Below are 16,934 nucleotides of genomic sequence, written 5' to 3'. Positions count from 1 at the left end.
CACCAGACATTCAATTACTGGGGATTTGTGTACAATTTCATCATTTTGGTTTACTCGTATGTATGTAGAAAGACTAAAAAAAGCTCCTCTTTCTAATCCCATAAAATCCCCCAAACCTGAATGTTTGCATTTTTATTGCTGTTTGCAGAGATTTTCATCCCTTTATTACCTTTAGCTTTTTCATCTTTCAGCTGTTTCTTCGTAGTTGTTTTTTCTACAAAGAAAAAGTAGCACAGTTAAAGTTTTATAAACTGACTGTTGAATAGATTTTACCTAGAGTTTTCAACTAAAATTCTTTGAGAATTAACACAGATATTTTAGGGGTTGCCTCAAACATGCAAATTTGCTATCTCATACTATTTTTATTGTGATCTTCAACATATATATGAACACATAGAATAAATTCCTACCTTCTTTTTCCTTAATTGTGTTTGGTTTTTTTGTGGCTAGAAAGATTTGAAAGGAAATAACATTAAGTGGCAGGCATCAGAAATACAGGGCTTTTACAGTAAGTACATCGTGCAAAGATTGTCTCACTGGTAATTTCCCCGGAAGAATTACTGTGGTAAATGTGTCTCATGGCATGTTTACAGTGTCTGTAATATTGCAACAGTGTCTGCTACTCTTAGTGGCACTAGCAGTTCTGGGCTTTGTGTAGAGTGGTTAGAAATTGTTTGAATATTGCTGCTTGCAGAGTAGTTTAGAAAATCCTGATAAATACTTTAGCACTTGAATTCTGAAATTCCCTAACTACTGCCAGATTTACTTATTTGTTTGTTGCGAAAATACACTAGGGAAGGACTCTGCCTATTGCTTGCTTCTTACTCTTTTTCCCAGAGTGATCTCAAACATCTGAAAGAAATAAACAAACAAAAATCCTGAGGATACAGAGCTAGATGGACCTTTAGAACTGCCATATGCGATCATACAGAAGTCCTGCAGCAATAGATTGTGATTTATTTTATTGGGGGGTGTTTTTCCTAGTCTACATTCACTTTGAGCATGTTCTGTTTCCTTTTCTACATCCTTTTTCCCCAGCTGCAAAAGCATTTGGTCTGTGACTCCATTCAACCAATCAAGGCAGATTGAAATTAAGCAAAGTATGTCGCTTCAGGCACCTGAGCCCTTTTCAGTATTCCCTGTTGACTACAGCAGAAAAATAGCTGGCTGCCTTCAAATGGTTCATTTGCACTTTGTGTCATCCAACCAGTTGTAATAACGCTTTCTTCAGTGTCCTCTGGTACGTGTCACTTGATTCACCAGCGCTTTCAGTGAGGATCTGCTGTGTGTAGCTCACCAAAACGTGCTGCAGAAGGTGAGCAGTGAAAATCACATAATCAGGTGGAAAGAAGAGCCTATGGCAGAGACCTGTGTAGCTGCAGGGCTGTCACTTCACGCATGCTGCTTTACGTTATCACTGTTCCTTGCAGATGAGCAAAGTGCGTTAATCAACACTGGTGTGTTCATTAGTTCTTTCCATGAGGCATACTTGAAAAATGAAATATTTACCTGATGTTGGGATTTCAGCTGTTGGCTCTCCAGGAAAATAACCAGCAATGAGGAGAAAGGGGGCAGGGAAGGGAAGGAAAAGAACAAAAATTTCAGTACCATGTTTTTTCAGGGCAAGCAACCATTTAAATAGATTATCTCTTTCATCTGCAACTTTTCTGCAGGGTATTAATTTACAAACAAATGTGCCTTAACAATGGGTGTGTATGTATAATTTCACACTGAAAGCTAACCGTCTCACTCTTTGAAGTGCTATAATCCAGCATACAACATACAATTCCTGCAAATGCAAACACTGCGCCAACCAAAGCTTTCCAGCAAGCAAATATTTAAACAGACTCATTTTTAAGTGTGCCTTTAAGGTTATAGTTGACTATGCTATTTTCCAAAAAATGTATTCAGCTTAAGTGTTACCTCTCTTTTCTTATCATCCACACTTCACATTTAAAGACTGACACTGACCTTGAATAGCTGGCATTGACCCCTAAGTGTTTCTCGCACACTAGCAGTTTGACTTGCCTTTTAAGAATAAAATCTCTTGAGAGATTTTGACTAAATCTTTCCACACCACCTAGCACAAGAGAAGCATATATTCCTATGCTATTATAATATCCAAAATAATTGATGAAAAGTGGTCAACCCAACGGATAGAAATTCTCTGGTGTAAGTCATCATCACTTATTTTAAATCAAAGAAATTAATTACATTGTCATTTTGAATCCAATAATTTTCTACCCATCACTGCTTCATTAGTCCCACTTTTATGTAAGAATACAATTAGAAAGAAAAAGAAAAGCCTCTTTTCTTAGAACTTAGAGCAGGACAAAAAAGGAATAAGATCACAAAGCATTTAAGGGTATTCCTTTGACTGAGCTTTCTCTGTACTTTCTTCCTGCTGAGTTTTGCTTCAGATGAACATGAGCTCACACCAAGGTGAAAATGTTTCAGTCAATGCTTTTTCCACAGGAAGACTAATCAATTAAACATCATTTTCCCTAATGCATCACAGGAAGCTTTCACTCAAATCTTGGCCCATAAGGAGACCTGTAAATGTCAGCGCTCAATGCTTGGAAACCACTGGCATTCAACAAAGGCCAGTTTTGCTGCTATTAAATGCTAGCATGCCAAAGTCCTTTAATATTTACCTTTTTGCTTACGATCTTGCTCATAGCTTCCTAAAGATGACACATTACTACATTATGACCCATGGAATAATTAATATGTTTTTTTGATTTTCAGAAGAAAAAAACCACGATTTTTTTCTGAGGTACTGAATCTAGGAAAGGGTTTTATGCTCTCACTTCTTAAGTGAGGGAGTGTCTCTCTGAGGGATCTGGATGGGCCCAGTTATGTGCATGTACCCTAATTTAGGATTAATTTATTTCCTTGGACAGTCAGGTACAGCAAGACTGTTGACCTGAAGGGCAGTTGGTTTGACCCTCTGTTGTATGAAATGTAAGGGCCATTTCCTATTTCCTATTTCCTATTCTCAATGCATCAACATACTTTGACTTAGTCTGAGAACATTGGGGCACATATTACTCCTATTATGGGGCTTTCATTTTAAACCTAAGTGGGAATATAATTTGCCAATTCTTAAGGTCTTTTTAAAATATCAGCCTACATGTTCTCCCTCTTGACTGAAAACTACAGTTTGGCATTCCTGCATGTGTAAGATCTGCCACCAGCTTTGTTTTCTGTTCAAGGTAATGTCTCACAATTTGTGAGTCTTTAGTCAGTATGCAGGGAGTTAATTCTGTTTCATTACACATTCAAGTTTGATGTACAGTCAATGGTTGTCAAAGACCTTCCTGCACACTAAAACAGAAAGAGTGAAAAATAAGATGATTTACTAATTGCTTTTAAAATTGGGTGATTGACTGTGTGATGTATACCTGCCTACAGGTGAGACCATGGCAACAAGCTCCCACTCTGAAATTGTCTGTGTGATTAATTTGGGTAGTTCTCAAACAGCCTTGTCTTTCTGTTTATACCTGCAGTCCCTAATGACCCAATTTCTTTAGCAACTAAAACCACATTTGCTTTTACAATAAGACTGAGCAAGATTAAATTTGTGAATTAATTCAGTCCAGGATAAATATATTAATTTATTATATATTCCACTGGACCTGAACTCCAAAATCAGTGGGTATTTTGTGTCTATTGCTGCATCTCATACTGAATTAGATGTCAGCTACGTTCATGTTATGGTAAGTACACTACACACCTGGCTAAGAAATACATGAAGCAAAGCTATATAGAACTCTATAAATAAAGAAGGTAGTGATCCAACTAAGTGCTCTCCTTTAAGTGGAGAAAAACAATTTGGAATAGACAGCTCTGGTGTTTAAAATCTTAAGTTTGATCTATTCAAGGATGGTTCACTCAAAAAGGGGCAGTGTATAGAGAATTATTTTTGTAAATGACGATAAGTCTGCTTGTTGCTGGTTTTTTCCTTCTTTTTCTTTGTTCTTTTTTTTTTTTTTTTCATTTTTCTAAAGGTACTGTTAACCTTTATAATAATTTCAAGCAGCAGAATATAAGCTCAAGAATGTGGTAGAAACAACCCTCTGCAAAGGGCAAGGGAAAATATCCTGGCTATTCCTTATATCCACAGTATACCAGGGTAATATAGCTCTCGATAAAAAAGCATTTTATAGGTAGTGATGTTTGTGATGAAAGCATAAGGAATTAGTCACTTAAATTTGTGATGAGCTTCTAACAGTAGTGAGTGCCATCACTGGGTCCCTCAGATAAATCACTGTGTCAGTAAACAGATCCAGAGAAAACAAGAGTGAGCAAAAGTGGATAATAGAATTAAATAGAGTAAAATTTTCTTAAAATACTGGCAAAAATCGAAATAAGCCCATGGATAGCTTCACAGAAAGTAATAATTTTGCAATAATAACTAAAAAATGGAACATTGCAGTTCAGGGCTGAAGGAGATCCTTCAGTGTAAGCACATTTTAGGTACCTTGGGCTCATACTTCCACTTTACATCTGGGGTTCAGAGTAATCCTGTTTTCCTACAGGTGTTTCAGAGCAGGATTCATCCTCTCTAACTTTAGGCACCTAGCACAGGTGACTGCTCTAGGAAGTTAAAGTGAATCACTTTTCTTTGCCTTGTGGTCAGCTTACTTTCCACCAGAATAACATGTGGTTTGGTCTTGAAATGCCAGGCAGAGCACCAAAAAGCCCCCACACTCCTGTGCTAAAGAGGCAACAACTAATTCCTCTGTGAAGGTCCACACTCCAGCATTTTCACAATTCAAAGCACGCAGTACAAACACTGTCCTTCTGGTTCTTGTCTGACCATGCTTTGCAGTATGTAATGTGCCACAATAAGCATAGATCCCAGTCTTCATCTGTGTAGAAGCCTTCCTTAAAAACAACCTTAAAAAGGACATTATCCCATGACTTCAGTGGAAGTTTTTGCAATGTGACAAATTCCTCTTGAATCCTCCTTAAAACTAATCTAAATTGGAAATATTTCTTTCCCTTCTTTAATTTAATTTAGTTTTTTTTATTAAAAAAAGCTTTCATTGGAACAAGGCCAACAACGTGCTTAGTGAATTAATGATGTAAAAATTTCCAAATGGTAAAAGAATTAAGGAAAAGGTTGTCTAATTCAGTTATGCTACATGCTATTTTCTTGTTTTCAATAAACAGTACATTTGCATAGATATAAATTATACATCTACACTCATCTAAACCCACCAGAATATCAGTTTTGCTACCAGTGTAATTTACATTATTTTCTAGGGAGCAAAAATTGCAAACACAGTTTGAATCTTGCATCTTCACAATATTGCATTATAAATGTGCTTGATTTTGTTGTGTTCGGCTGTCAGCAAGCAGACAGAATACAAGAGTATCTGTAGTATAAGCAAGAAAATAGCATTATCTAACATGAGAAAATTGCAAAAATGCAAATATAGAGAACATGCATCTGAAAAGAAGGTTTATATTCCATAAGAAATAAGTAATTACACGTACTTGCGGTGTTTTTCGGTTTGACTGGGAAGTAGAAAGAGGAAAGAAAAATGGTCAAAACAGTCAGGTTTGGCAGAATATTGTTATGGCAGACAACATCTTTATTCTAGATGTTTCCATGTATCAAAACACATTTTTACTAATCTCACAGCAATTAACAACAATCTAATAATGAATGATACTAGTAGGGGTGTTCTCATTTATGGACTGAAATTGTTTTGTTAGAGTGAAGGATGAATAATATTAACAATGAAAATTATAATTCTTCACTTATTTCCTTTCATGAAGAAGCATGGAGCAGACATTTTTTAAACCCATGATGACAGTCCACAGTGAAACTGAGCAATGCTCCTTCCTGTACCAGCATCAATTTTGCTCTGTCATGTGCAAGTGCAATTGTGCATGAGCTGTGATATCAGAGACATTTGCTACAGATTATGGATTGTGCCAGATCAAGATCTAAATACTATATCGTATAATACCTGCAATGAATGAAAATTTAAGTATTGCTTTACCTGGGAGGTTAACTGTTTTCTGAAGTCCAAATGAAAGGCAGATCCCCCCAAATAATTAGAACAATGGAACCATTTAAAGTGAGCAGTTTCAGACAGCAGTTCGAATTCTTTGCTGACGTATGCCTTTGACATCAGTGGAATTACAGAGGCAGAAATTTGACCTTTGATGTGTACAAATATCTATACTTTAAAATGACAACCAGCATTACACAAATGTACTGTGCTATTTAGTTTGTGGTACGGCATGTCAGGGCCATTCTATGTATCAAAATAGATTACAGGACAATGGTTTTGACATTTGTCATATACAATTGTATTTTCACTATTTCTTTAAATAACATTTTCAAAACAAATATGCAAAATAAAATGCAGGAGTGCCTACCTGGTTTTGTAAAGGGAACATCTTTTTCATGTCTGATTGCTACATGCTCTAAACAAAAAACAACAGCATTACAAAATTGCCATAATGTTTCTCAGTTACATTTCGCACTTTTTTTTTTTGGTTAGAAGAATTACATGTATGTTTTTCAGGATTAAACATTCCCCTTCTCTTGTTTCATGCTGTTATTTTGAAAAAGAAACCCACAAATGAATGGTTATTAAATGATTATCCACTGAGGGATCTGCCACAAAATAGCAAAGTTCATTAGTACTGCACAAAGCTTCACAAATATAGCTACTATTAATCTACTAAGAGTCATCCATGTGTCTTAAGGAAGAAATACATTAGTAGGGTCTTCTGTAATTTCTTAAATGTAATTTTGTCCATTTTTAATTTTTATTATTGGAGAAAGCAGAGTCAACTCAGCAATCCTTCCCTCATCCTTTGTTCTTGATTCAGATATACTTGAGCAGAATTCCCAAAGTCTCGGACACATAAGATTACATATGAAGAAATTATATTTAGATGTGGAAAATGCATCTCATCTCCACATGCCTGTTTCCCTACCCCTCCTCCCATCCTTCTACTTCATAATTACTATAATTACTACTGAAAAAATTATAATTTATGTTATGTTGCTGGAAATAGAAAAGTTGAAGCAGATTTTTTTTTTTCAAATAGATCTAACAAACAAAAGTCAGACTTAGGAAAAACCCCACCACACAGATCTCATAGCACAGTAGCAGCTATACAATGGGAACTGCATTTTATGGCTGTGGAATCAATGGACAACTCTCTGGGCCTTGTTTCATGGTGATGTTCCCACAGCTCAAGGACTGTGCATCATTTTTCCTTTTGAGAAATGAGGACCCAAAAGCATGCTTTAAATTGGAAAGTGCTGAAAATGTGAATGCCCTCTGAAAAAAGGGCAATATGCCTCAGCCTTTCTGCTACTCAGATGAATAATTGAACTCCTGGTAGCTGTGATTTCAGGTGGGCAGACAAGTTGAGAAATGCTGAGATGAAGACATCATAAGGAATTTCAAATGGGAAACGCTTTTATGAAGCATGAATGAAAAATTGGTTCAGTGAAGAGTGATTCATTTCCCAGATCTGGACTTTTTTTGATCATTTAATTATTCGGGCAATTAATTGACAGTTTAAATTATTATTATTGTAGTTGCATCTGCATTTTGAAGGTGTGAAAGGTGTAGAAAATCAATAAGCAGGCTGTGTGGTAAGTTAAGGTACTGACTCTCTTGAATCCTTTTAGGCTGAGAAGAATTCAGGATGCAGTTATTATTAATTTCTATTTTTTCTTTAACTTAGCAGGAGCATTCATTCAAGCCAGGTAATTTTTAATAGTGATTTTTAAAAGACTTTAACTACTATATGAATTTTTGTTGATTGGACTTTTGATAGGGGAAGCGTGGAATGAATTCACTCCTGCACTGAAGCAATTGGTTATGTCAAATAGGCTTTTAAATAGTTAATGACAGGACAGTATATTAAATTAAAGGAACAGGAGACATGGTGATAAAGACACTATAATTTTAAGCAAAACTAGAAATTGCCAAGGGCATGCTTTCTTATATAAAAGTAGAAAAAGAGACATGTATCCAACAATTTTACAGGAATTTTTCTAATTAAGGCAAGAATAATATACTTGCTGGCTTTGCCTGGGCTACAAAAGACAAGAGAGATAAAGTTGTTATAGTTAGATACTGAAAGAAGAAAAAATAAACTCTTTTTTTTCCCCTTTCTTTTTAACATTCAAGCATTTTATTGGAGTCGGTTCTCACTTGTTCTTAGCTTCCCCTACTTGTGCAGGGATGCACAGCATTCAAACCCCTAAAGTTCAGACAGCTTTGTGTTGACTGCCAGTGATGATGAGAATGTTGTAATTCCTTGTCTGACACTTCACAGCTTCTAGAACACTCATTGTTACTTGACTTTTTTTCCTGTCAACATTACATTAAAAAACTATACTCTCTTAATCACAGATAAGACCCAAAGATTTACAGTTTAGTCCCAAAAACATTTTCTCCATAGCACTGATCCAAAGTCCTAATCCATCTGGTGATTTATCCCCATATTTGGGATCCTTTCAGAGGTCTGATTTACAGCTAGACCTCACTTCATTAGCCCATCTCTGGCTAATGACAGGCTGGAACAAGCAGCTAAGGAGCTCAAAGACCTTGACCTGTCTTCATCATTGGAAAGACAATTCTTGATAGAACAGAAGCTGCAATTTGCACACTGCTGGCTTTTCTTTGTGATCAGTTACATATTTCAAAACACTGTGAAAAATATTGCAATGCAAATATACTACACTAGGTGAGTGCTGAATAGTTGTTAGTACCCCCCTCCTCCTCCATCAGTTAGGGGAGAATCACTTACTCTTACCTGACTTCTCAGTGGGAGCTGTCTTTTCTTGTTTCATTTTCTCCTCTGTATCATGAAAGCAGCATTAAAATTACAATGTGTTAGCATAGGTTCATATAATTGGAAATATATTTCTATAGGTGATATTATGCATATTGTTCACAATGATAAAATAAATGCATGTCTTCACCATCACTATCCCATTATAGCACTGTAAAACAGCATGCAGGCATTATGAGTTCTGACTGCATGGTGAGATCATGTTCATGGAAAAAGTAAATTACTGGGCCTAATGTCTCAGCTGCCAGAAAGCAGCTGCATACCCTTCAGCATCTTTCAGGCAGGCACTCAGGTGGAAGCCATCCTATTCCTGCATCCCTTACACCTTTGCCAAGAGCACCTTCCTGAGTGTCTGAGTCCAACAGCTTGGTATTAAACAACACTAAGAACTTCTAAATATCTTCTAGAACTTTAAAGACTAACTACAAACATGGGTGGAGGTACTCATGTGTCTACACTCTGAGGATGAAAAAGGTATGGAGATGCCCAAGCACATAACAGGTCACAGAGGGACACATGGGACAGTCTGAAATGCCAGTTTATACCACCTGCTACTGGACAAACCTACCTAGACCTAGCTGGACATCTGTCACAGGAGCAGCCTTGAACTTCTCTAATCTCATGGGAAAAGCTGCCCAAGCCCACGTGCTCTTGAGCTGCCTGTGGATTTGCTCAGCACAATTCTCAGATGATGTAGACCCATGTCAACATCAGCCGCCAGACCTAAACTTCCTCTTCTCCACGTAACTTGGTGGGATTACAATTTCTGATCAAGTGGGGTTTGTTTTACCTTCCCAATGGAAGTCAGGTGGAAACTGGGATATTTATGTTCAGATTTCTGCTCTGCCCCGTTTGGTTGATTTCAAATTCACCCTACCTCATCCTTTTATAGCTCAACACCATTTTGTGTCTTTTTCCATAATTGAATTCAAGCTCACCTCCTAAACTCTACCTTTCAACAATCATATACATTCCTAAACTCTTCTTAAATATGCTTAAGACACAGTCAGACTATATTTGCCATTCCTCTTGCTGAAAGCAATTTGCAGCCACTGCCTCTTTCCACTGCCTTCCTTTCCACTAAGACCTCTGGAAGGCATCAGATTAAGGATGACAATGACTGTGTGGAGATCAGGTTGGCCAGACATCTCTTGGTCCCCTTCTCTTGCTTGTTTGGTCTGTTTCTGGAAGAAAATCATTACTGATGGCGTCAAATATAGGGAGGGATAAAGCTCTCTGGTTACTAATATTTTCTATTATTTGGTAAATAAACATAGCTCTGCATTGCTATGCTTTTCATTTGTTTTCTGGTATGTGTCAATTTAATTTCTCTTGATTTGTATTAAATTTAGGGCACTATTATTGCCCTTACTCAGCTATTGTTACTGTCAGTTTCTTATGAAAGCTGTGAATTAAAAATCTCATCTCCATATTATTATGTCTGCAGAGCTAGAAATGTTTTAAAGCAAAACCAGCAGCTTGAAGATGCAACTTACTGAGAAAAAGTGTCCTTTTTTCTGCTGTTATAGGAGCTTTAATATATAACAATCTATTTCACTAATTTAGATTGGGACATTAAACTTTCTATGTGACAATACAGAAGAAAACCTGGTATGCTGCCTTTAAATAATGGCCCTGTAACATGCCCTGGATTAATGACAAGTAAAAATAAAAGGGGTTCTCTTTCTTTGGATTTTATCCTGACACTTTTGAGCATGAAATAATATATTTTTCCTTTCTTAATTCTGTTGAGAATGAATGGCAATATTTGCTTTGTAACTCTGGGATAACAAATCTGTGAGGAAATAAGTAAGGAAATAAGTTTGTGAGTGGATGGCACATCTGATTGATTTGAAAGTAGGGGCAGTGTTTCTTCTCAGAATGAATTTATCTTGAAACATGGACAGGCCTGTGGATTTGCATTCATATGGGAATAAACACGGTAACTCTTGTGGCTGCTTGCTTTTTCTCTGAGTTTCCAGCCACTGGTTGTAGCCAGAAGGGAAAGTGAAGGAGTAGAATATCCAGACTTAAGCAGAGCTATCTTAGAAGGGAATACACTTCAAGACATCAGGAAGCTTCATAAAATCGATCTGTTCACCACATTCAGTATGAGGAAAAGCAGAGAAAAACATATGATGAGGACAATAGATATCATTTTGCCAAGAACAGAAGTAATAGTTCTAAATTTTCCTGTATTTCCTGTATTCTTTTTTTTACCATATCATGGGGAGTCTCCCAAATAAAAAATTAAACAATTTTGAGGACTTCATAAAGCTACAGAGAGTAAAAATATAAACGTTGTGAATATTAAAAAAATACTGATTTTGAGTAAGCCCAAAGTTTAAAGTTCTGAAATCTTTCATTGAAGAGAATTTATTTGCTCTGCAGGGCTCCAGTTTTGCAGCACTAAAAGCATTAATATTAATTTTTTCCCTGATGTACCTAATTTAAATGGAAAAAATAAGGCTGTAAACATTTCTCTGCATATTGCAGGCAGTTTCAGCAGAATTACATCAGGAATGGATTCCCTTGCTTTACTTGCCTCCACTGATATACACAAAACACTCTAATTTAAACTTTTCCCTATGGGATCAATATATTTTCTGAAATTCTATAGTATTTCAGTCATGCAATACTTCTGTCTGATGGCAGGAGGCATAAGAAAAATGGTTTGAAGCTGCACTGAATCAAGGTGAAAAAGAAGGCTGCTGTTTTGTTCAGAATGAAGCTTTTGTAATTCAAGCTGTTAACTCAAGAGCACTCCTTGGCACACAGCAGGCAGAAGCACTATTACCACCAGTGCCTGCAGATTAATACTTCCAGTCATCAAGTGAAACTCAAAACAGCCACTATTCTCCAAAGCAACCATTTATCATCTGAGAATAGAGATTTTATGCTAAAGGAAATTTAGCAAGCATTTTCCTATTTATTTTCCCTTCAAGCACCTAAATACCAAGGGCTTGGGGTCTGGAGCGTGCTGTAGTATGCAAGAGCAAAATCCTAATCAGTCCAATACACTGGTTTGTGACACAGTGCTCTGATATTCGAGAATGCCTTACCAAGGAAATTTATTTTTCTGCAGCTATGTGGATGAAATTGGGCTAATTGTGCAGCAGGACTGATTTCATTTAGCAGGAAAGGTGAGTGGTCATGCCATTCCTCCAGACAGCTCACTTTCTGGCCACCACTGTGGCCACCAAGCTTGGACTCCTTGTTCCTGCTTTGGCTGAATTCACCTAATGCTTGAAACATTCTACTAGCTTTTAATAAACAAAAAGTGATCAATGAGTTAAATAAAAAGCTTGGCCTATGTGTCTTTGAAAGAAGAAGAGAAATTTTTTCCCTATTGACTCAAAACCAATACACCTTCATTAAATCAGATCCTCAAGGCTTCCAGAAACCTGAAAATGTCTATGAAAATACTTAATTTACAAGGTAGAATATTGTACATTAGAAAAATGAATGGGAAAAGTACTAAATACATAGGAGAAGTTTATTTCTTTAAAAATAGGGGAAAATTAATGAAATAAAGCCTCCTTGCTTATCACTGAACACATAAGGTTTAAGTGTTTTATTTGATCACTTATTCATGAGCACTTCCAGCAAAGGTCAATGGGATGTGGATACTTGCTTTCTAGTCCCCACTGCTTCTGGAGTGGGTACTGGTGGTAATAGTGCCTCAGGAGTGATGTAAGCTGAGCATCAGTAGCTGAGTTTTCTGTGAGGTTACCCTCTTAGTCTTGTTAATTCACACCAGACCCAGCTGTGGATCCTTTAGGGCCTTTCTCCTCAAAAAACATGATTGGAACAGAGTCCTGGTTTGAAAGGGGGACCCTTTGTCCTGCTCACAGCAGCCAGGTATTACTTACAGTTTACCCAAATGCACAGTCAGCCCAGGATTAGTATTGCTATTCTTAGTCCAGCTCCTGTTACTTCTGAGATTCAGGAGCTGGAGGCTGACTCTACTGCAGAGTGTGTACACAATGAGATTGTAGCTTCTCCTTTTTGGGGGGCCCACACTCACTTAATGTGATAACTAATTTACTGAAAGGGTTGAGAAAGGTTAATTCCCAGTGGACCTCTTTGATGTAGTGCAGGGCATTAAAACACTCCTTCCTCACACTCTGGGAAATGGGTTTTGCTAGTGCTTTTTACTACACCAGTGAGAAAAGTCACAAGAACAGTCAGAAACTGTGACAGATGAATCCTTTTAGTTAAATGTCACTCTCATATCTGTTCCTCTCCAAGACACTGAAAAAACCCAGTGGCACTCCCACTGTGCCCAGCTCAAGGAAGTGTCCAGGTTCTGCAGATCACACATATCCTGATTAAGTGGAGCTGGGGGTAAGGGGAGGTTCCTTCACCAAACCTACCTGGCTTGCTCTGAGAGACAGCTTTTTCACGTTTAACACGTTCATGCTCTGAAAATAAGAACCCCTATATTAGAAGGCTTTTTAGTTTTTAGAAGATTTTAAAAATAAAAGATTCCCATTATAGTTTTAAAAGATGACTTAGCACTACATATTCCTACTGGATTTGAGAAGAATTGATAACTATATTTCTCCAGAAAAGATGTTGAGCCATTTTTTCCCTATAAAATTAAAATAATTAAAAGTATTTTTAAACTTTTTAAATGTGGTTTAATTATTTTCTGTGAATTTTTAGAAATATAATAGAATTTATAAAATTATGAATTGCTTCTAGTACTAATTGTGATTTCTATCACTGATCTTCTGTATAGAAAATTACTCCTTTATGTTTAATATAGAAACAATGGCAGATTTTATTAAAACAAAAGTGGGATTTTCTTGTAAAGAATGACAAGTAAATGTTCAATATTCTTCATAAAGGAAAAGACAAAAAAGCTTCTCATGTTTCTCCTGGATTCAGCTGGACTAGAGCGAATTTTCTTCATGTTAGCTAGTATGGGGATCCCATAAATATACTGTGAGGCACTAATAATCAAGGATATTATTCTGTATTATAATAAACGTGTATGCAATTTTGTGCTATTTAAAAACAGTGTGCTATCCAGATCCCAACATCATGATACAGAAGATATTTCAGAGGCATGTTAAAAGTATGTTTAATTCTGATTTGTAGCTCTGAAGTCTAAGCTGTGCAGCAGGTGAGCATTGCAGCACACCAAGAAATAAATCTAAAACTTGGGCCAGAGACCTGGCAAGAGAATTGCAGAGATCCTTCCCCATCTGTGGCTCCCTTGATTGTTTCCCAGTGCGAAGCTGCCATGGAAACAAAAGGCATAGGTGGGTCTCAGCTGAATTGGAAAAGGGTTTCCATGCAAACTGGAACCTGTGAAACACACCTGGTCCTGCATTAACAGAGCTAGTCATTGAAAACCAGTGTCATATGTCAAAATGTTGTGTGAGTTTGTGTTGATGAATTCCAGCTTAGGCTGCAAAAACTTTGTAAAAATAAGAAAATACCTTCCTTCTGAAAATTATAATAACAATATTCTATATTGCCTTGGTACTTACTGTGTTCATGCGTGTTCTCTGAGGTAGCTAGAAGTAAACAAAAAAGGCATATTTTAATAATTTTGTAGCTGTGATGCAGAATTTACTTCATTTCTTAGTGACATTTTAGACATATAAAATTTCAATGAAATCTATTGAAATGTGCAGCAGTTACTTTGTGTCTCCTACACGGTCCACCCCAGATGCATAAATGGGACACATAGCTAAGAAACACAGGCATCCTGAATTCCTCATTTAGCCAAAATTTGGTACAAACACCTCTGGAAGGCTGTGCACCTCTTCTGAGGGCTGAGTCACCCTCTCTAAATGCTGACCATACATCAAACCTAGGGAAACTACCTGGCTAAGCAAGGTGCTTACCTTCCTTAATGCCCACTAAGAGACAGGGCAAATTCAGACCATAAGGTCTCTACCAGACAAAGACAGAAAATGAAGCTTTAGTTTGAGTGAGGAAACAACACCTAGGGCAGTGTAAAGATGACAGTCCCTGACAATTGCACCTGCTCTATGAGGGCAATGAATTTCAGATGGCTTCAGTGATACTCCAAGGAGCAGAAAGACATTTGAAAATTTTCATTAACTTCATGAGGCTGCTTCTAATCAAAAGGACTTCAGTGCTGTGACTTCTAAACTTTGTGCCATTTCATTTTCTGCATTTTTCCAGAAAAAAAAAATCCCAGAGGAGATAAAACTGAAAACCAAATGAGTACTTTCCATGGATGTTAGGACAATATTTCTCAGGTAAAGAAATGAGAGTTTGGCAGCTGTACCCAATGCCATTATTGGTTCTGCAGAAGGAAGCAAAATGTCAAGACCCAGCCCTCCAGCTGGATTTTTCTTCTTGACTTTTGCTACGCAGCTGTTGTTTTTGAGAGAAAAAAGGCTCTACCACCTGCATGTCTTCTGTGTGTGAGAGAGAGTAATCCCACAGAGAGATGCAGCAGGGCAGGGGATGAGCTGCCTTTGCAGCCCCAGCAGCACAAGCAATAAAATTGCTGCTGTGAGCTCCCAGGCTGTGATTCACTGAGCTCCTGAGCTCCCCAGCTCCCACTTGGGACAAAATCTGCTGCGCATGTGGGTTTCTGTTTCACTTGTTTTCCCTGCAGTATAAAATCAACTCCCATTTTATACCCAGTCTCTAATCCAAGTTGTTGGGCATTTAAGGAGACAGCAACTGGAGATGGTATACAGAGCAAAGTGAAAAAAAACATGCAACATTTTTCTGGGTAATAAAGAGTAAAGATACAAAGTAAGTGTAAACTGAGGAATCAGAAACAGGAGTTCAAAAGAAAAAAAGTATGGAGAAAGCCACATTCATTATGTTTATATGTGTAAGTAAAATGTTTTGTAAATTTAGGCTCATTTGACGCTGCAAAACCAACCAAAATGTAGTTCCCCAAGCATCATAAGCTGAGGCAAATTCTATTGCAATTGAGTTTCCATGAAATATGTCAGAAATTTGTAGAGGAAATTAATTTTTTTATTGTGTCAAAAGACATAGTGAGATATGTTCAGGAAATATGAATTTAAATTTTCAGAAAGGAATTTCAAAGTAAATATTAACCCAAATCTGAACATTATACCAGTAGCTAGTGTAATGACTTACATAACTAATACAGAATATTGTGCCATGTAACTCTTCCAGTAATCACCCATAATAATTAGAGCTAGGCCACATATGAACAGTGTTAATTTAAATACTCTCTACCGATGCTGCTTAGAAAATTTTGCAAGCAAACTTTTGTAATAACATCCTTTTCTAATATCTGAGTAAAATCAAAACAAAACCATTACTTCTTAACTTTCCAGTGAAGCCAATACAGTTATTTCCCCTTTTATGCTGGTAAATATCAGTCACAGAAAATGTTTAAAACAATAGGAACTCAGCTAAAGTCTGGTCCTTGAAGTTTGTGAAAGTATCTCCGTTGTCCTTTTCCATCTTTTTTGTGGAAGCATTAATTAGACAAATTTGTATAATGTGGGCATCAAGACCAGTTGAAGACTGAGATTATTGCTATCTGTGCTTTGCCTAAAACTCCAGCTTCCTTATTTCTGGCATAGCACTCAGAGATATTTCTACCAGATATTTTGATGAAATAATGAAGATATTCTAAAGTTAAGTCTCTAGAGTGTTGGTTATTCTAAAAAAATATCTATAGTTTTTCTATTAAAAAGCCAAAATGAAACATTGAGGTGAAATTTTGAAATGGTATTTGGGCCATAAAAATCAACCTTTATGTTTTGCCAACTGTTATTTCAGTCAATTCAATATTAATGTTATCCTTCTTATGTGTCATGATCTCATTAAAAAATGCAACTCAAATGACATATAGACTAAGCAGAGAGTTGAAAAATGAAATCCCAAGGACCCTTAGATTAATTTTTATAGTATCACAATTATCTATAGCATGAATGCCTTGATTTTTATTCTACTTAGTAAAAATAGCAAGATGATAGCCCAGGTCAGACTCTGCAAAATGTGTAATAGTATATGTAATTTAGCCTAAAGGGTGACAAATTAAAGGTTGTGTTATGCACCTCCAGGAATCTCACACACTTCATGTAGTATCTTGCACTGGAAGTGCAAAC

General features: G+C 36.8%; 1 protein-coding gene across 31 annotated transcripts in view; it reads right to left on the bottom strand.

Moving 5' to 3' along the window:
- The window catches only part of TRDN (triadin), a 229,596-nt gene that overhangs the window by 24,406 nt on the left and 188,256 nt on the right, over positions 1 to 16,934 (bottom strand). For 25 of the 31 annotated variants that reach the window (XM_074537877.1, XM_074537878.1, XM_074537896.1 and 22 more), the window contains 9 exons: positions 14,346 to 14,372; positions 13,221 to 13,268; positions 8,806 to 8,850; positions 8,066 to 8,083; positions 6,400 to 6,447; positions 5,506 to 5,526; positions 1,510 to 1,536; positions 411 to 446; positions 170 to 214 (listed from right to left, as the gene is read on the bottom strand). In XM_074537877.1, the coding sequence (XP_074393978.1) occupies positions 170 to 214; positions 411 to 446; positions 1,510 to 1,536; positions 5,506 to 5,526; positions 6,400 to 6,447; positions 8,066 to 8,083; positions 8,806 to 8,850; positions 13,221 to 13,268; positions 14,346 to 14,372 (315 nt within the window). The remainder of the gene's footprint in view (positions 1 to 169; positions 215 to 410; positions 447 to 1,509; positions 1,537 to 5,505; positions 5,527 to 6,399; positions 6,448 to 8,065; positions 8,084 to 8,805; positions 8,851 to 13,220; positions 13,269 to 14,345; positions 14,373 to 16,934) is intronic. The other 6 variants (XM_074537884.1, XM_074537901.1, XM_074537886.1 and 3 more) reach the window with 5 other exon arrangements.

This window comes from Zonotrichia albicollis, chromosome 3 (assembly GCF_047830755.1).
Source record: "Zonotrichia albicollis isolate bZonAlb1 chromosome 3, bZonAlb1.hap1, whole genome shotgun sequence".
Classification (NCBI taxonomy): Eukaryota; Metazoa; Chordata; class Aves; order Passeriformes; family Passerellidae; genus Zonotrichia; species Zonotrichia albicollis.
Note: the sequence above shows the minus strand (reverse complement) of the source record. Positions and strands in the feature narration are given on the sequence as shown.